A 21,970-nucleotide genomic window follows, 5' to 3' on the forward strand; every position below is an offset into this window, starting at 1 on the left:
CCATCACCAAAATACAATTTTGTCATGAATTCATTTGTGTCCTTTGTTTAATATGAACATAGACTAAGGTGAGCGACACAGGCTCTTTAGAGCCTCTAGTTAAAATTACTTATTCCAAAAAAATATGAAAAGAATATGCAAAAGAAAACAATTTTAATGACAAGAAAGTTAATATTGATAAAAAGAAAATTAAAGAAAGATCTAATTCAGTTGCTACATTTATTTACATGATATTTTATTATGTATAACAGCAAGTATTACGTTTACCCTGTCATATTATAATATTACTTTTACTGTGTTTTAGAACAGCAATATATTTTTATCTTTTATCTTGTTTTTAAAACTATCTTTGTACAATATACATGTATAATAAACTTGCAAAATGCATAATGAGTGTGCATCATTGTCCAGAAATTAAATGCAAAAATTGAGAAATACAAAAGATCTGAAATCAAACAAGAGGAAAACATAATATTAAAATGTGATCTTTTTCATCATTTTATATAGGGTATTGCCTCATTTAACTATATTTATCATGTTTATGCATATTGATTGAAGATTAAAGGAAATCAATGACAATCTTGAGTTTTCAATAGATGATTGTATATTCTGGCGCATGTGATTGTATAGTGTGACGCTTGTACAAAGTTGAAGGTGTTAATTGGATGTTATTGTAGCAATAAAACCAGGGACACGCGCCTCCTTATTCTCATTTGATGTTCTACATTGTGTATTACCTTATAGGGTCAGCCACAGCTTACGTTGGTCCTATCGGGAAAAATGAATTGTACAGTTAGAAAGGAAATGATATTTCATATTTTTTTTTCAATAAATCCTTCAAAGGAAAGGTGAAAAATCTTTGTTTTTATTTTCATTTTATAGCGTGTGCATTTCCTTTGCTCTTACAAATGTTTAATTTCTTCATCTATTCATATAATAATAAAAACTACACAATCCATTCCTCATAAATGTTTAATTTCTTCATCTATCAATATAGTAATAAAAACTATCAATTCATTGCCCGTATATTAAAAAAAAAAAATGCATATTTCCTCCATTGAATTTTTTTTTTTGCATACATGATTCGCATAAGGATTTTTCAATAAAATGCTAAAAATATGCTTTAAAGTAGTAATGCATTGGGAAAAACAAATATTTCATCAAATAAATTAAAGTCGGATATTCCTACTACATTCCTTTTCATATTGGATAGAATTGTTTTAAGTCTACTGCAGACAATTTGTAGCCAAAGCATTATAACTGAGGTATTACCGAGGCGTCAAAAGGCGTCATTATGGAGTAAAGGGGGTGGCGTCAAAAGGCGTCACTATGGAGGAAAGGGTTAATAAAAAAAATGTTTTCTTGTCGCTAAATAGCTTCTTGTCGCTAAAATTATTTTTCTTGTCGCTTCTTGACGCTTCTTGTCGCTAATTAGTGAGACCCAAATGGACAAATATGGCCGTATTTTCACCTCAAAAAACTACTCTGTGTACAGACTTACCTGTGCTGTTTGGAAAGTTTTAATGCCTATATAGCTAGCATCCACTATATAAAAGTTAAAGGCATTTTGTGTTTAAGAAAGATAAAATCTTTCTTGGTTTTTATCTTTCTTGGTTTTTGATGAGCATTTTTTTTCCTTTCTTTAGAAGGTGCAAAAATAAACAAACACCTGAATTACTTTGATACTGTCTACTCACTGACTCAGATAAACTCTTTAACTCACCTATAGATGTGAAGATACCTGGTGTCCATGTCAATTAAGGACAATGAAAACAATACAAACCGTTTTTTTACCTGAGGGAGCATCTCATAGTTAGTCTTAGTCAATTTTCACACCTTTTGCATAAAGGAAAAAAAATGGCCATCAAAATTCAAAAGAGATTTTATCTTTCTGAAACACAAAATGCAATTAACCTTATTATATCTAATGGATGCTAGGCATTAAAACTTTTCCAACTTTACAGGTAAGTCTGTACTCAGAGTAATTCTTGGCATGTAAATACAGCCATATTTGTCCATTTGCTATGATGAACCTTAATATCAAAGTCACATGTATTAAACCATTCTTCATGCATAAGTTTCGTGTGGACTTTATTGAGCTAGTTTTCATAACACAACAGATTACCTGAGGTAACCCTTAATAAACCAGTCTTGTGAATTGTCAGTCTAAATAGAAAGTAGAATAATGTATGTTTAGTTTTTTTCTATTTTTAGATCATGTTATTACTACGCATATGGGGACTATTACCATGATTACCTGAGGGCTTACAGCACCGGACCTATCTTCCACTTGCCGTTGACACAGGTTGACTTACTTTCCTGCTCCTCCGGTACAATTAATTGGTTTCCCTCCACTTTACTTATATTCCCTTGTTATTGATAATGTTTCTCCTACCGTTATAACTGCATGCTTCTTAATTTCTTTATATAAAGTCACATCACTCCGAGATGACTGAAAACACATCGAAATTGCTTAAAGAAGGCGAGCTAAGCAGTACAGATGAAGAAGGATATTCATCAGAATCCAGGAGAAAACGGATGAGACGGTCATCGTTATCTGGTCCCCTGAGGTCCCATTTACCCCAAAGAGTATCATCTTGGAAACGACATCATGCTTCAAGGATTGGAATTCATTTTGCCAAGCAATATGTGCAGGGACTAGACGGGTTGCAGCCGCACACTGATAAAACTTTGAATAATCTCACGAAGGAGCAAACTGAATATGTGAATATAGTTATGGAATATCTAACTTTCAATTTTGTTTTAAAAGATTTTGTTGGATTTCCTGAAGAGATAGTCCGAGAAATTGACAAGATTATAGAAAAACTAAATCAAGATGACCTGCAGATTCTCCAAGAAGAAGAGTAAGTAGGAAGAGGTCTGCTATTTATTCCAAAGTCTCAGTAGTCCAACATTTCTGATACTAATTTTTATTTTCCTACTTTTCAAAATTAACTGCCTGATCAAAGTTATCCAGTGGATTTATGCCTTTACATTTTTTTCACTAACACACATAGTTAATATGGCTTCTACTAACAAAAGCTCCATTTTGGAGTTAATACACCTTATCGCTATTTGTCCACCATTACTGGATATATCGCACAGCTTTCAGTAAAATTTGAAGTCATAAAACAAAATATCTGACGCCACAATGGAAAAGTGATTGTTGTATGCGTCAAAAGTTCAAGTGGCCGAGTCAGCCGGGATTTATACTTATAGCGGTAAGATGTATGTGTTTAGAGACCACTGAGTATGTCAGTACACCTTTCCTATATTGCATATATCATGTATATATAACCCCTATTGTAACATAAATTGGATTTTTTCCTTTGATGTTTTTATGAAATAATTTGATTAAAAAGTGTGGTGAGGGAAAACCATGGTATATTATATGCAAATTGATGTTGTACCATACTTTGCTAATTAAATATATGCAACTCAACTAGAATCCAAAGGAAAAAAGGCGGAGCTTCAGCCATGGTATAACATATTCATGTTCATGTTATTCCATGGCGTAAGCTCCACCTTTTTTTTTTTAAAGGTATCCGCCTCTTAAATATTTAGGAAACTGAAAAACTTACTAAAAGGTCAAGATCTTCATTTGTTTTCCTTTTATAACAAAAAGCAATAAATTATGTGTACCACATCTTAAGAGACCTTTTTCGAACTATATAGGATTGTTACGAATTCCCCTAATTTTGGAAACAATCACTAAATATTTCTTCTTTTAGTTCTGAAATAATGAAATGTGAAACTATCATTTCCTTTGTGAAAATCCAATTAAATTTCGATTAAAATAGGGGGGTACCTATAGAAAAAGGAATAAATATCGGCTGCAAATATCTGTGAAAAAATATGATTTTTTTTGCGCGATCAATTAGGGAACGTACACTTTCTACGCTCCCTGGATCCGCTACTGTTTAGATACAGTGTTTTATCATTAAAATTGTGTTTTAATAAATAATCTAATAATCGAATAAATAAAATAACGGAAGAAAAGCAGTTTGTACGAAAACTATAAATGTATAAATATGCATTTTTCTATGAGATGAAAATTTTGTAAAATATGATTAATTTGTATGATACCTTGAAAACAAACAAAAAAACAATTCTTACCGTCATTAGAATAATTATTTAATCCTTGTCCCTGGAATTCGAAATTTTTGTTTACCTCAGTCTGATGACATGAAATTACCTACGCAAACAATCATACACGGGGTGCAAAACTAAATAAAAATCGTGAAAATCCGACATTTTCTTTCCTTTTTGGCAAATTTAGGGGTTCTATTACATGAAATCCACAGAAGATCAAACAAGAGGCGCAAAAGTTACGTGCACGAGCTTCCATTTCATTTGATGAAACTGTAAAGTGATCAATTTACAATATTAGTTGAAGTCTTGAAGCTGTCAATCATTTTATTTATATTACAAATTTTATATACCATGTGTCTTACTCATTAACATATTTAAACAAACTCATCCTTCGGATTCGTTTGTTTAAATATGTTAACTCGTAAAAACCATGGTATATATAGTACTTGTATTATAATCCAACGGGTCCTCCTGATTACTTTTTTGAATCCCTGAGAGACATTTGGCTAATGATCGCTAGTCACTTCATGTCTTGTACAGGTAGATCGAAACAGCTGACGGGAGAAAACATTGATCAAGATTGACCTTATTTAACTGCATTATTTAATTACTTTTCAGCAAATACTAAATATAATAAAAATTTAGATTGAAAAATAAAGTTTATATTCAATAACGAAAAAAAGTGTCCAACAAGTCGAACACGTGCTTATTTTTCTGACTTCTTTTAAACTGTGTTTTACTGTGAGTATTGCTGTGTTTGTTTATTCTACATTCAGTCAGGGATACTACTTGTACAAGTTATTTTTATTTACTTGAAGAAGAAAAAAAGAAATACACATAGAGTGGGGTGCTCATTTTCACCATATATTTCCATGTTTTCTACAGTTCAGGTCTATATGTTTTTGAAGTAAACTGATATTTCTATATGAAGATAACTTCAAATGCCAAAAATTCCTAAGCTCGAAAATGTGTTTGTTTGAAAATAATCACCTGAAAAGTTAGATTAAAGGGTGTTTGAAATTTCCTGATGTTTTGTCCAAGGGGGTCACATATTCGCCGTTTTTACACATCTATTTAAAACCAAATAACTGCAGCCTTAAACAATATTTATCAAATCAATATCATTATAGATAAATATCAGACATTTTAAAGTTTTTAAGAACTGAAATTAAGGGCATTAAATATAAAAAATTACTAAGAAATACTTCTTTGAAAGTTTTTTATTCATGAAATTGGCCGAAAATTGTTGTCAGTTTTTCTGTCCTTTGCGGTAAGTGCTGCAATTTTGTCTTTGTTTAAAAAATAATCATATTTGTTTTAAAAATATAATTTACCAGCATATTTCTTCCATTTTAGTCATCCTTTGAAGCTTATACACCTCAAAATCATAAAACGGCGAAATTATGTCCCTGGGGAATATGAGCGCCCCACTCTATAAGTAAATAAATAATGTTTGAATCTCCCCTTAATTTTCTTAAAAGTTGACTTGTATAAGTTAATTTTTCTTACAACGAATCCCACAAAAGTTTTGAGGTGTAAATTCATGCCTTTAATGATTTTTCCCAGGTTTGCTAAAAAAAGATTAATGGAGTTCAATGTTTCATCTCATTAATTGAAAAAGGAAACTGATTGCACATATTTGCGCAAAGCCCTTAGGGGCTTGTAAATGAGCAGTGTTCTGAAGATAACAGACAAATGGGATTTTCATTGTCCATGAAATTACACTTAAATGATTAGTAAAGACATCTGCAAAGGGCAGATAATTTGAAATTCTATTAGAGCAAAGAAATCGTAAGAATTCAATAAAAGAAGATATGATGGCTTTTTTTACTTCTACAAGTAAAAAAATCTGAATGTCTAAGGGACATAACTCAGCCAATATTGTTTTTTACCTATACAAGTAAATAAAATTCATTTGTATAAGTATCCTACAAATTTACTTATATAAATATATTGATCTTACTTCTTCAAGTAATTAAAAATAACTTGTACAAGTAGTACCCCTGACTGACATTGGCTAGAGGTATAGGGGGAGGGTTGAGATCTCACAAAACATGCTTAACCCCTCCACATTTTTTAGTCAGTCCCAAGTCAGGAGCCTCTGACCTTTGTTAGTCTTGTGTTCATTTTAATTTTAGTTCATTTATATGTTTCTGAGTTTAGTTTGACGTTCATTTTCACTGAACATGTATACATTTTTGTTCAGGGGCCAGCTGATTCCTCGCTTCTAGGTGCGGGATTTTATTGCTATGCTGAAGACCCAATGGTGATCAATGGTGGCCTTGGGCTGTTTGATTGGGTTGTTGTCCCTTTGACACATTCACCATTTCCATTCCCAATTTTATTTTATTGGCTTACATATTCTGCATCCCACTATTTAAAGATATCAGGTCTGTTTGCCCTAATTACATTTTTACCCTTAGAGTCCTTGTCTCCTGGGTCTGTTCGCCCTATTTGTTGGAAAGATATATTTATCATTAATGGTACTAGGGCAAATGGTTTGTATATACCTACATGTATTACTTTATTCTTCCATAAACTATATTATTCAAATGTACAAACAGATAACTTGGTAAAAAGAAAAGAAAGAAGAAAAAACAGAGAAAAAAACAGATAACTTGGTCTTCGGTTGCTTTATATTAAATACATTTGTACAATGTACTCTGTATTCCTGTGCACTTTAATATATTTGATAAGATAAGATAAGATTTATTTTATTAAAGTGTCACCATCCATTACAATATCAATTTATATATATATACACACACAAAGTCATAAGAACCTAACATTTAATTAAAAGGATGCCAGCCTGATGAAAACGACTTATGAGACACTATCATTAACACAAACATCTATATATACTTAGTTCTTTATTTATTTTGATTCAGTTTTCAGATAATACTTTTTCTTGAATTTTCCATTCACTGAACTGGATACTGAGATTAAATTTGGCTATCCTTAAAGGGAAGTAATGCATCATTGGCAACCAGGCAATCGTGTAGCCCTAACAAATTATTGATAGCTTCCTGCTGTAATGAATATTTCTGGAATAAAATACATTGTTGAAAAATATTGTTACCATGGTTACCATGAAAACTCTGTGTTCCATTTTTAGTCCATTTACTGAGTTCCTGCCAATATTAAATATTTCATTTGTTGCAAATTATGTTTAAGCATATATTTTGTAGAATAAAAGAGGAAGCTATAACTGGTCTTCTGGAAAATTTAAAAGAAGATAACTTGCCAAATAAGGAAGATATTGTTAGTCATGTAGTAAAGCTTTTAGCACACAAAGCAAGATCAGAGTAAGTTGTATGATTTTATAAAATGATTTTGAGTCAGATGGAAGAAAGTGATAAATTCACTGTTGCTGGTGTAGGGTGAATCACTGTGAAGCAGGCAGGTTGAAAGTGAGGACACTGATTTACGACTGTATAATTTCCTGTCATGAATAATTTATTGAAATTACATAGATATTTCACTGTGAAAAATCACCAATAGAAGTGATTTTTGCCTTGCCTATGACAAAAGTTGCAGTATGAATAAAGTATTAAAATGAAACATTCATCTAATGTAATTATTTATTACTAAAACATCACAGTTCATGTTGACAACAATATTTACTTGATTTATACCTTCAATGAAGACATCATCTTATTTCTAGTCCCTTTAAACATGTAAACGTTGAGGTTGATTTTTATTTTCAGAATTTCAAAAAAAGCTTTTCAAAGAGTGACACCTATAATTAATGTGCAGAAGTTTATTTACCACATTAAGAAATTTATAGATGATATAATACGTTACAATCTTGTGAAGAAATCAAGGTTGGGTGTACCTGAAGGATTGTTAAAACAGCTTTTTGGTAAATTTGCAGAACTATGTTGCTTAGAGGTAGAGTAAGTAGAAATTATGCTAACTTTAACATGTTTAACAATTTACCTTTTACATGTTTAACAATTTACCTTTTACTGTAAGAAGCTGTATTTTAGGGCCAAATCTAAGATTTTGGAATGGGGAGTCACTTGTCCCTTTTGGAGAGACTAGGGAGGAATGATAAACATTTAGAATGCCATTTGGTTGTCAATACATGCCATTGTTTTATATTTATTCAATTGTTTAGTCAAAAATTGTTTCCTGACTTCAAAGTAGAATTTCTGCATTAAATTGAAAATTGGGCCCAGGTGGCCGTGTGGTAGTTCAACTACTGTAGCCCTAGCCTGTCAATGCTGAGGTTGTGAGTTTGACTCCTGCACGTGGCAGGTGCATCCCACTTAAATCTTTCATACTGACGGTCCATGGTTTTCTCTGGGCACTCTGGCTTCCTCCACCTATAAAAACTAGCTGCCATCAAATAGCCAACATTTAACAACAATCAATCAATCAATTAAATTGAAAATGGAATAAAAAAAAGAGTTTTAAAAAGATATTTTGAGTTATCTTACTTATATATAGTTGAAATAAAATATACATTACTAAGCTTCAGATACAAATATGTTAAAGCAGGAACTGAACAGTCATTAGAGTAATTTTCTTACTAATCATCTTGATGTTAACACCTTTTTGCCCTCAGTGGTTATGCCAAATAGAGAGAAATAGTCAGCAGCTAAAATGAACAACCAAACAAGAAAGCTACAATGATTGAAATAGTTGAATCCTTTTCGGAGTTACTACCCTTGGTTGAAAATTTAAACATATTTGGCTGATTTCTTGAATATAATTACAGATAAGAAAAAACTGTAAAAAACAATAATGATCAGCAAAACAAGATTTGCAATTTGAAAGTCAGAATAGCCAGAATTTTCAGATTTCAAAAAAAAAAATACTGGTTCAGCAAACATGATATTATAGTTAAATCTTTGCAGTTTGTGTAAAAACTTCAATGAGCTTGTTCAACTAAATTATAGCAAGATACTTTTTTTTTATAACAGTTATATATTCATACATATTTACATAAATTTATATTTTCTACAGATTAATGATTTGTACTTTTATACTAGTTTATATAAGATTTTTAGCAGTCAAATTATTATTATGTAAGAGGTTTGTTGTAGAAAATACATTTTTTTTTAACAATTTTGTGATTTTATTGACATATTTTTTTTAGATTTTGCAATCAAGCTAATCAATCTGTTTGGGAAAATTTAGATGGAATAGAAAAGGTAACTTCTGAACCAGATCTGAGACTTTACAAGTGTGGATTTAATAATGAGTACACAGGAGAAATGATATCAGTTACCATGGTTACTGAGGTAAAGTAGCAACAACATACAACATTTGTTTATTATGTCTCCCCCACAATGGTAAGGAAACATATTGTTTTTGTACTGTCTGTCCTGTCCATCTGTCCCTCCATCCTAAATCTGTCACAAACAATTTTCATCACACTATCTTATACGACCTTCATTGAAAAAATGAGACTTGTTAGGATTACTTATTAGAGTATGTATATGTGTATTTGTCTTGACTTTGCAAAATAAATCAAATTTTTAAGGGTTGACCAGAGTATAATATGCACTCAGCCATTTTACCATAGGATTAGATGGAAGAGATTTTGTTGTCTTATTTTGAAAAAGGATGAAATTATAATATGCACAAATACTTGTTACGGTATGTAGATGTGAAAGGGTTCTTCACAAAATGTGAGTTTTCCAGAAACATTGGGTAGCAACCTGGTAAGAGAGGTCTTGCTTTTTAGCTCACCTGGACTAAAAGGCCATGTGAGCTTTTGCCATCACTTGGCGTCCATTGTTGTCCTAAACTTTTTTTTAAATCTTCTGCTCTGAAACTATTGGGCCAAATGTTACCAAACTTTACCTGAATGCCCTCTGTTGTTTTCGTCGTTTTTTGTCTGTTAACTTTAATTTTCTCACTCTGTTATATCAATTTTATGCAAAATTGACAGGTGAGCTTGAGTTATCTTACTTGGAACATAATTCCTGAAGTGGGAGGCACTCCTACATTTGGAGGCTTATACACAGAAGCTATGAATTCAATGGCCATCCATTTGTATAAAACAGCCAAATGTAGATGTTCAGACAGCCTAGATAAAACACATCAGATTTTTAAAAAAATGACGGATTTCAAGTAAAAAGGTGTCTTCTAATGAGTTCATTACAGTCTTCATCTTTCTGTAAATTTTGTTTTCATCGTGAAACTACGGTAAACCTTGGAATTTGTGGGTGTATGAAAAATTTATCAAAAATGAAATGCTGACTGACAGATTCTACATGGATGAATTAATTTTGAGGATCACTAATTATAGAGCAGTTAAGTGGAATACCTGTAACAACAAAATATGATACCTAGTGTGACTGTTTTTCATGTTGGAGGGGGAGGGGGTCGTACTGTGGTCATTAACATGTGTCAGGTAAAACTAGATTTTCAGACAAACTCATACAAATTATTGTTTTACTTCTACAAATTTAAGCAATGACATTGATCAGAAATACAATTGTCATTTTGAAATAGTTTTGTAAATGCAGAAAATGACAAGGGCTATATAGCTATCTAAAACATATCTTTCTTCAAATTTTTTAATCTTTTTACCTAATCTTGAAATTAATTTCATCATGGTTGGCTGCTTGCTTATTTGGGGTCATTGCTAATCAATTTAGATGTCTTGTTTCTGGATAAAGCATTATTGATTATTCACAGAAATACTAAGTACAATAAATGATTAATGCAAGAATATTGGAACCTTTTCTTTCACTTTTTTATTAGGTAAAGCCCAGTGATGACGATTTTGACAGTAATGAACCACCAAAAAAGAAATATAAATGGGGTCCTAGAGAATCAGCTACAGATATATATAGTTCAGCAGAAGACAGTGATACAATAGAGTTGGATGTTCGTGACTCTGTGCTTGGAAAGCATGCCGGGGAGCTATTGTTAGATCTGCACAGAGAATTTATCAATAAAGAGGCAAATTATTATGAAGAAGATAGAAAAATAAATATGCTAGGCATGATTGTTAATGGTACATATGTAAGCAGTTTTTGGCTTTTATGTCAAAAACTAATGCATGTAGAGCAAATCTGACAATGTAAAAGTGTTCATTAGGTCAAGAACTACCTGCTGGAAAATTTTCAGATGAATCAGACATCTGATTTTTGGGTTCTTGGCCCTAAATTGATAATTTTAATGAAATTTTGATTTTTTTAGCTCACCTGGCCCAAAGGCTTCAAACGGTCATATCCAGCTACTATTAGTGTCAAATTGGTTAAATTTTTACTGTGATTTGTCAAAATATCCTTATCCTGTTTCGTCAGATGTCTCAAATAATTATCGTTACGGTTATTTTTAGGAAAACTAATAGCGTGATTTGTCAAATTCAGCTGATTTTTTATCTTCTAAAAGAAAGTGTTCATTTTATTGTCATGCACTTAAAAATACTGTTAACGTCATTTTGCAAGAATTTTTACCGTTATACATTATGAAAGGTACCTCCATTACTTCCCTTATAGATGGATGGATGGCTGCTTAACGTCCAGAAGAAGTTAAATGCATATTCAGGACGAGCACTTAATAGTATGATATGAATTTGTACCATACTTTGTACTAGACCAACACACTGGGCCAGATTTCCAATGTGCTAGTTCACAAGGTAATAGTCTGCAGGATAACATGTCACCCTGCTGGGACACATTATTCTGGTCCGACCAGTCTGCTCTTACTCCAAGATACCTTCATTCAATGGGACTATTTCAGCTGAGTTTTTCCTAACATTGAGTTTTGGGTGGTACGTCAATGGATTTTGCATAAGTCTTATGGATTAAAGGGTTCAAAAATAACTGCTTGGAATGTCCAAAATAAATTAGGTTATCATATCACTGTGTCCATATAAAAATATTGAGATGTGGTATGACTTCCAATGAGACAACTATTCACAAAAGAACAAGGATGTAAACTACAGATCACTATACAGCCTTCAACAATGAGAAAGTTCTTTACCAGTTGTTAAACTTTAGGAGGTGCCTACATAACTAAATGTAAAGCAGTATTTGGATAAAACAAAAGACCAAGGTCGAGTTCAATATAGTAGCAGCTACGTAGCTGCTATCAATATCTATGGAACAACTAGTATATAGCTATACGTTCAATTGTCAAAATCTATGTAGCACTACATAGCCGCTACAAGATTGAACGCAACCCTGATCTATGTCTAATTATGTAGATGACTTTTTAAGAAGTTTGGTTGACTGATGGTAGCCTGTCTTGTCCTCAACACTCGTACCATATTTACATGTTCTCATCATTAATTTGCATGACATTTGTTTTTATAAGTAAAAGTCATTAACTGACAGTATTTACATTTAGGTTTACTTGACTGTGTTAGATATGACCTGGAAACACTATCAGAAGTTAAGGAATAACGAAATACTGGATGATAATGATAAAGCTACTATCTATTATACCCATGCAAGAAATATCCTGCAGGAAAGGTCTCGAAGAGTTTTAATAGAGGAATTTCTGAGATTCAACAACATGGAGTTGACTTGATTTTTAAGAGGTACATAACATTTTATCCTTCAGTTTTAAATTGTTTGCAACTATTTTCAGGGATTCTATTATTTTAACCAGATTTTGACAAAACATCTATTTTTGTCTTGCAATAGGAAGTACAGGTCTAAATAAACTCATCAAAGATACCAGGACTAAATTTCGTATATATGCCAGATGAGTGTTTTGTTGTAAATTAGACCCAATAGTAAATATTTAAATAATGGGTGAACCAAATAAAACAAATATCAGAGGAATATTGTTTATGAGGTACTGACTTGAGATTGCTATTTTGTTGCCATTTGTCCAGCAATTTCAAAAATTCAGTGCTTAGAATAAAAAATAAATAAGATAATAAGATATCTGTTCCAAATTGATTTCAGGTGTCCAAGTCAAAAAAGTGTGGTAAAAACTTATTTTGTGTTAAAAAGTCCAAAGTTTTGAGAAAATATTTGGTACAAAACTTTCAATGAAAAATGAGATGTAGATATAATAAGCTATTCCAAATTGATTCCAGGTGTCAAAAATTAAAAAAAATAAGGTAAAAACATAGTTTCTGTTTATAAGAAATCTAAAATTCTGAGAAACATCTTTATGTGCTAAGATTTTATAAATTTATAGATTTTTTATACAAGTATAATATACTATTCAAACTTTGCAACAAGTTGAGAACCTTCCTACCAATGCTTTTCAAATTTTAATACTTTTTTTACGGATGACAAAATAAAGATCAAATTTTGATATTGACAAATTTCACTTTTACCATTCAGGAGTTATAGCCCTTTATTGCAGATACAAGACACTAATAAATGTAATAAAAATACAGTTTGCTCTTCTTAAATAATTTTGACATCCTCTTGTCTTAGATTGATAACATCAAATTTCAACAATTGAATGTCTGTATCAAATTACATTAATTTTCTATTTTAAGATTAATTTCTGACAGCTTTTTCTATTGTAGATTACCCTAACTTTACTGGTATCACATGGTAAGCAGAACTGAGAACTAACATGTGAATGAAAGCCATAAAAGCTACATATATATATATATATATATATATAACTCTAAACCTAGAGACCTGCTGATGAAAAGATTGAGATATTCTGCTAGAATCTTTTGTAAGGCTGAGTAATAAAAAGTAAATTATTTTTAACACTGCATATAAAAGGCTTTTCAATACCAATTTGCTAAACTTTTTAAGTTTGAATTCATCTCTACAAACTGATCAGCTTGAAAAATATTACAGCTCATTGCTTGTAAAAGATTGTTTGTATGAAACAAGTTCAGTGTAATGAGAATTATTACTACCATCAAAATCCAGTGATTGAATGTCTGTTTTGTGACTTTGGAACAATTTTGAACTCCTACTTATAAAGAACACAGGTTCAAAAAAAGTTTGACTTAGACATGAAAACTTTTGCCATAATAACATTTTATAAGTAATTGTTTTTAAACATTGTTTTGTTGGCCAGTTAATTATTGCTCTGTTAACTATCAAGAATTTATTGTAAACTTGTAATGTAAATGTTTTTTTTCTGTTATAATTACTGATGTATTGAATTGATGTTAAAAGGGAGATAATAAATATAACTTAATGGGAAAGGTAATTTGTGAATGGCTCCTTAGTTTTTGCAACAGATATATTTTCTACACTTTGTTAAATGTGGATTCAATTTTCCTAAATTTCAAAACCTAAATGGATAAGCTTTTAAAGTAGAATTTATTTCCAACCCTGATTTATCTAATAAGTAGTCCCACATGATTTTATTCTGAGTACCATCTTGGGGTAAACAAATTGCCAGTAAAATGTGAACAAAATGAAATAAATGCAAATTTGACTCTTATTTAGCAAATACATTTCAGTGTTCTTTTCAGAACATGTGGAAATAGTTTGATAACCATGGGAATGATGTTTTGAACAAATTACTTATAAACTGTCTTTATGCCATATAAAATAATATATGCAGTTTACTTTGGAAAATGGGCTTACTTTCTAGAATATTATGTACTTTTATAAAAAGAACTGATGTATTTCTCAATAAGACTTTTAAAATAGACCCATTAAGAAAGAAATTGTGACTTTTTTGTTTTTTTATGATCAAGTAGATATTTAAGGCCATTTTGTGCCATAAGTAAACCTTGTTCTTTCATTGAAAGATATGAAATATGTAAATGGTCTTATTTAGTGTAATGGATGAATTTAAAAGTTAATTTGTAAGTTTAAAAATATTATTAGTAAGTTTTAGCTTCCGTGTTTATAATGTTTGCATGTTCTTAATTCTTTGTTGACATCCTTAACTTATATCCATAAAAAATCTTCTCTTAAATTACAAATTGGGTCCAGTTAGGTCTTTGTTTTTTTCAAAGAAATTTTGGTGTATAGTAATTGTGCTGTACTTAAATAGTAATCCCTTAAGAGGGTATATTTTCAGTACTTCAAATTAAAAGTCATAGTACTTAAAGAAGAAGAAATGTTGTAAGATATATATCATTCATATTTATTCAAGATTTTTATCACATTAATTGTATCATGTATTGTGTATCTTCATGGCAGCTGTTTTTTTCATCATAAATATTTTAGCATGTGGTAATTATCCTATCACATGTATTTCTGATTATATGGTATACTTCTCTGTCATCTTCTCAACCCGGTGTTTCATACTGACATGCTTTTATGTCCCATTTATGGGCATTATATTTTCTGATCTGTGCATCCGTGCGTCCGTTCATTCGTCCGTTTGTCCCTTCATCTGTTCATCCATTCGTCTTTCTCCAGGTTAAAGTATTTTGGTCAAGGTTGTTTTTGATGAAGTTGAAGTCCAATCAACTTGAAATTTAGTATACATGTTCCCTATGATGTGATCATTCTAATTTCAATGCCAAATTAGATATTTTCCCCCATTTTCACGGTCCACTGAACATTGAAAATAATATTGCGTATGGGGCATCCGTGTACTGGGGACACATTCTTGTTCTAAAATACATTTCTTAAATCATTTGTTGATAAAAATTCAAATATTAAATATTTATGGTGTTATTTTGATTGATTACTTCTAGAAATTAAATGTATTTTAGTTTTATATGTAAAGGTATTTTTTTAAATCATATGCAAGTTGGTTATTTCTCAATTTGTTATAGAGTATTTTTGTGTGTTCACAAGTATGAATCATTAGTTTATGATTTGAAGATTAATCTACACATAATCATTATTTCAGCATGTTACCTATCAAAACTTAATTTCATCTGTGGTCAGTTAAAAGGACGACACATTTTATTAATATTTACATTTGTTATTAAAAATATGTATTACAATTTTATTTGAACATATTTTTCATTCTTTAACATTTATAATAAACATTGGTTTTCCACTTATTTGTCAACTTTTTAGCTCTCCTTTACTTATAAGGCATGTGAGCTTTTACCATCACCTGGCATCTGTCATTCGTCATAAAAAATTTCAAAAATGTTCTCCTCTGAAACTACAAGGTCAATTTTAACCATCCTAAGGGTATCTTTTATAATTTATTTTTTTCTTCCTGACAATCAACAGACATAGCTGCCTTGGCTAAAAATAGAACATAAGAGTAAAATGCATTACATGTCTTGTATCTTGATAACCATAATAAATAGAGAAAATCTGACAATGGCTAAAAGGATCAAAAAGATCTACCAACCCCTTGTTTTTGCCAAAATTATCAAAAACTCCTTAAAGGAGTTGTTACACTTAATGATGGATTTTGACTAATTTTCATTTTTATACGACCGCAAAATTTGAAAAAAATTTCGTCGTATATTGCTATCACGTTGGCGTCGTCGTCGTCGTCCGAATACTTTTAGTTTTCGCACTCTAACTTAAGTAAAAATGAATAGAAATCTATGAAATTGTATCACAAGGTTTATGACCACAAAAGGAAGGTTGGGATTGATTTTGGGAGTTTTGGTCCCATTATGTTAGGAATTAGGGGCCAAAAAGGGCCCAAATAAGCATTTTCTTGGTTTTCGCACTATTACTTTAGTTTAAGTTAATAGAAATCTATGAAATGTTGACACAAGGTTTATGACCACAAAAAAAAGGTTGGGATTGATTTTGGGAGTTTTGGTTCTAACAGTTTAGGAATTAGGGGCCAAAAAAGGACCCAAATAAGCATTATTCTTGGTTTTCGCACAATCACTTTAGTTTAAGTAAATAGAAATCAATGAAATTTAAACACAATGTTTATGACCACAAAAGGAAGGTTGGTATTGATTTTGGGAGTTTAGGTCCCAACAGTTTAGGAATTAGGGGCCAAAAAGTGACCCAAATAAGCATTTTTCTTGGTTTTCGCACCATAACTTTAGTATTTATAAATAGAAATCTATGAAATTTAAACATAAGGTTTATGAACATAAAAGGAAGGTTGGTATTGATTTTGGGAGTTTTGGTCCCAACAGTTTAGGAATAAAGGGCCCAAAGGGTCTAAAATTAAACTTTGTTTGATTTCATCAAAAATTGAATAATTGGGGTTCTTTGATATGCCGAATCTAACTGTGTATGTAGATTCTTAATTTTTGGTCCCGTTTTCAAATTGGTCTACATTAAGGTCCAAAGGGTCCAAAATTAAACTTAGTTTGATTTTAACAAAAATTGAATCCTTGGGGTTCTTTGATAGGCTGAATCTAAAAATGTACTTAGATTTTTTATTATTGGCCCAGTTTTCAAGTTGGCCCAAATCGGGGTCCAAAATTAAACTTTGTTTGATTTCATCTAAAATTGAATAATTGGGGTTCTTTGATATGCCGAATCTAACTGTGTATGTAGATTCTTAATTTTTGGTCCCGTTTTCAAATTGGTCTACATTAAGGTCCAAAGGGTCCAAAATTAAACTTAGTTTGATTTTAACAAAAATTGAATCCTTGGGGTTCTTTGAAAGGCTGAATCTAAAAATGAACTTAGATTTTTTATTATTGGCCCAGTTTTCAAGTTGGCAAAAATCGGGGTCCAAAATTAAACTTTGTTTGATTTCATCTAAAATTGAATAATTGGGGTTCTTTTATATGCCAAATCTAACTGTGTATGTAGATTCTTAATTTTTGGTCCCGTTTTAAAATTGGTCTACATTAAAGTCCAAAGGGTCCAAAATTAAACTAAGTTTGATTTTAACAAAAATTGAATTCTTGGGCCTCTCTGATATGCTGAATCTAAACATGTACTTAGATTTTTATACGACCGCAAATTTTGAAAAAATTTTCGTCGTATATTGGTATCACGTTGGCGTCGTCGTCGTCATCGTCGTCGTCGTCGTCCGAATACTTTTAGTTTTCGCACTCTAACTTTAGTAAAAGTGAATAGAAATCTATGAAATTTTAAAACAAGGTTTATGACTACAAAAGGAAGGTTGGTATTGATTTTGGGAGTTTTGGTCCCAACAATTTAGGAATTAGGGGCCAAAAAGGGCCCAAATAAGCATTTTCTTGATTTTCGCACTATTACTTAGGTTTAAGTTAATAGAAATCTATGAAATTTTGACACAAGGTTTATGACCACAAAAGAAAGGTTGGGATTGATTTTGGGAGTTTTGGTTTTAACAGTTTAGGAATTAGGGGCCAGAAAAGGGCCCAAATAAGCATTATTCTGGGTTTTCGCACAATAACTTTAGTTTAAGTAAATAGAAATCAATGAAATTTAAATATAATGTTTATGACCACAAAAGGAAGATTGGTATTGATTTTGGGAGTTTAGGTCCAAACAGTTTAGGAATTAGGGGCCAAAAAGGGACCCAAATAAGCATTTTTCTTGGTTTTCGCACCATAACGTTAGTATAAGTAAATAGAAATCTATGAAATTTAAACACAAGGTTAATGACCATAAAAGGAATGTTGGTATTGATTTTGGGAGTTTTGGTCCCAACAGTTTAGGAATAAGGGGCCCAAAGGGTCCAAAATTAAACTTTGTTTGATTTCATCAAAATTGAATAATTGGGGTTCTTTGATATGCCGAATCTAACTGTGTATGTATCTTCTTAATTTTTGGTCCCGTTTTCAAATTGGTCTACATTAAGGTCCAAAGGGTCCAAAATTAAACTTAGTTTGATTTTAACAAAAATTGAATCCTAGGGGTTCTTTGATATGCTGAATCTAAAAATGAACTTAGATTTTTGATTATGGGCCCAGTTTTCAAGTTGGCCCAAATCGGGGTCCAAAATTAAACTTTTTTGATTTCATCAAAAATTGAATAAATGGGGTTCTTTGATATGCCAAATCTAACTGTGTATGTAGATTCTTCATTTTTGGTCCTGTTTTCAAATTGGCCTACATTAAGGTCCAAAGAGTCCAAAATTAAACTAAGTTTGATTTTAACAAAAATTAAATTCTTGGGCCTCTTTGATATGCTGAATCTAAACATGTACTTAGATTTTTGATTATGGGCCCAGTTTTCAAGTTGGTCCAAATCAGGATCTAAAATTATTATATTAAGTATTGTGGAATAGCAAGTCTTTTCAATTGCACAGTATTGTGCAATGGCAAGAAATATCTAATTTCACAATATTGTGAAATAGCAAATTTTTTTTTAATTAGAATTATCTTTCTTTGTCCAAAATAGTAAGCAAGAAATATCTTATTGCAAGAATTTTTTTTAATTGGAGTTATCTTTCTTTGTCCAGAATCAATTTAAATCTTTGTTATATACAATATACAATGTATATTCACTTTTTACTACCAACTGATAAATTTAAATAATCTTTACCATTCAGTGATAACAAGCAGTTTTTTTACATTTTATTTACAGTTTATTTTATGATGTACTTAAATGAGTAGTTATTGTTGCAAACTCCATTAGAATATTTTAATTGAGATTAGTTTTGGAATAAGGGAAAGGGGAATGTGATTAAAAAATTGGGTTCAATTTTTCTCATTTGAAATTTCATAAATAAAAAGAAAATTTCTTCAAAAATTATTTTGAGAGGATTAATATTGAACAGCATAGTGAATTGCTCTAAGAGAAAACAAAAATTTTAAGTTCATTAGAACACATTCATTCTGTGTCAGAAACCTATGCTGTGTCAACTTTTTAATCACAATCCAAATTTAGAGCTGAATCCAGCTTGAATGTTGTGTCCATACTTGCCCCAACCGTTCAGGGTTCAACCTCTGCGGTCGTATAAAGCTACGCCCTGCGAAGCATCTGGTTGATTATGGGCCCAGTTTTCAAATTGGTCCAAATCAGGATCCAAAATTATTATATTAAGTATTGTGCAATAGCAAGAAATTTTCAATTGCACAGTTATAAATTCAGCAATAGCAAGAAATCTTCAATTGCACAGTATTGTGCAATAGCAAGAAATCTTCAATTGCACAGTATTGTTCAATAGCAAATATTTTCAATTGCACAGTATTGCACAATACCAAGAAATATCTAATTGCGCAATATTGTGCAATAGCAAGAAATTCCAATTGGATTTCAATTGGAGTTATCTTTCTTTGTCCAGAATAGTAGTTGAATCAACTTAAATCATTGTTTTATACAATATTCAATGTATATTCACTTTTACTACCAACTGATAGATTAAAACAATCTTTACCATTCAGTCATCATGGTCATTGTCAGTGATAACAAGCACTTTTTTTACATTTTAATATTTTATGATGTATTTAAATGAGTAGTTATTGTTGCAAACTTCATTAGGAATTTGAATTGAGATCAGTTTTGAAATAAGGGAAAGGGGGATGTGAAAAAAAATTGGGGGGTCAATTTTTTTCATTTCAGATTTCATAAATAAAAAGAAAATTTCTTCAAACATTTTTTTGAGAGGATTAATATTCAACAGCATAGTGATTGCTCAAAGGCAAATTTTTTTTTTAAGTTCATTAGACCACATTCATTCTGTGTCAGAAACCTATGCTGTGTCAACTATTTAATCACAATCCAAATTTAGAGCTGAATCCAGCTTGAATGTTGTGTCCATACTTGCCCCAACCGTTCAGGGTTCAACCTCTGTGGTCGTTTAAAGCTGCGCCCTGCGGAGCATCTGGTTGCCCATTATCTCAAGAATTTCATAGAGATTATTATGAAAGGTAGAAACTGTAAATGGCAAAAAAAATCATCAATACAAGATCTACAAAAAAATGCTAATAAGACCAAAAACATTGGATGACTTCTTAAGGAGTTATTGCCCTTAACGTAGATTGGGTGCCTTCCACCAACTTGGATTGTCAAATAGCAGAGCACAATCGGTCTAGATCTTCAATTAAAAAAATCCTGTTAACAATTTGTGATAATTAAGAGTGCACATAAATTCGTGGACAAAGAAACAGGAACATGAGAAGACGCGGACAAAACATCAGGTAATAGTTAAGACTGTAAGAGATGGAGGCAACAGAGGACGTGGTCAACATAGAGAAGACTATAACAAGAGTTTAAAAATAGTAAAATCACAAAAATACTGAAATCCGAGGACAATTAAAAACGAAAGGACCTAATCAAATGGCAAAATTGAAGTATCTCAATCTAACGGACAACAACTGTCACATTTCTGAATTGGGGATAACTGTTTGGTACTGTTGCGGTATCATTTATACGGATTTTAATTAATGTATGTAATCAACTCAGAGTCTATGGTAAAAGATGAACGAAAGATACCAGAGGGACAGTCAAATTTATAAATCGAAAACTGACTAAATGTTTTCTAAAATACAAATTTAAACCAAAAAAAAACAACATTGAAAGGTAGATTAAATAATGGAGACGTCGTTGAAATACAGAAAACACATGATCACAACAGCTACCACAACAGCTACCAAACTAAAACAAATACACCAAATACATTGAAAAAATCAAAAACTTTCCAACTAGAAACCCTGCTTAATCTGGTTTGATGAAAGGATACATGACTCCTGCTCAATTGTTTGCACCTGTTGCTCATGGCATTCACATGTTGTTCATGCCATGCAACTTCTGTGTTGAGTTCTAACGTTTAACTATCATTTACTACAAAAGAGGGTAGTGGTATTGTTTTTCTGACTACTGGATTGTATTTATGGTCATCTGTAACATATATTTATATATTCAATCATGGTCAGTCTAATCTAAGAGTTAACGTCTTCTATACTTGAACCATTGTCCAACAAGTCTTTGATTGTTCATGCATTAACGGGGGTAGAGATACAAAACGGACATTCTAAGTCATAATTTGTCAAAAATAACCCGAAAACATCTTTGCAAAAAATGCTTCGACAAACAACCGTATGCACAGCACAGCATATAATAGACCATAAAAGTAAAGACCGAGCCAAACGAATTGGATGATCATAAACTATATTGAAACCAATCTTATATCTACTTAACAGCCAGAATTGAGCATGCTCAATCAATTGTTTATACCCCGGCTTTGTTTTCTCCTG

General features: G+C 31.3%; 1 protein-coding gene across 1 annotated transcript; it reads left to right on the top strand.

The window, feature by feature from the left end:
- Positions 1-2,448: 2,448 nt before the first annotated feature.
- Positions 2,449-14,145, top strand: LOC134722430 (uncharacterized). Its single transcript, XM_063586052.1, has 7 exons — positions 2,449-2,864; positions 7,281-7,397; positions 7,800-7,988; positions 9,197-9,341; positions 10,813-11,076; positions 12,409-12,601; positions 13,553-14,145. The coding sequence occupies exons 1-6, from the start codon at positions 2,449-2,451 to the stop codon at positions 12,589-12,591; spliced, it is 1,314 nt and encodes a 437-aa protein (XP_063442122.1). The 3' UTR covers positions 12,592-12,601; positions 13,553-14,145.
- The last annotated feature ends 7,825 nt before the right edge of the window (positions 14,146-21,970 follow it).

This window comes from Mytilus trossulus, chromosome 6, assembly GCF_036588685.1.
Source record: "Mytilus trossulus isolate FHL-02 chromosome 6, PNRI_Mtr1.1.1.hap1, whole genome shotgun sequence".
NCBI lineage: Eukaryota > Metazoa > Mollusca > Bivalvia > Mytilida > Mytilidae > Mytilus > Mytilus trossulus.

Excerpts from the sequence above, each read along its gene's own strand:
- LOC134722430 (XM_063586052.1), top strand. The coding sequence starts at position 2,449 with ATGACTGAAAACACATCGAAATTGCTTAAAGAAGGCGAGCTAAGCAGT. Across the intron at positions 7,398-7,799 it reads GCACACAAAGCAAGATCAGA|AATTTCAAAAAAAGCTTTTC; the intron begins GTAAGTTGTATG and ends TTTTATTTTCAG. Across the intron at positions 11,077-12,408 it reads TGATTGTTAATGGTACATAT|GTTTACTTGACTGTGTTAGA; the intron begins GTAAGCAGTTTT and ends ATTTACATTTAG.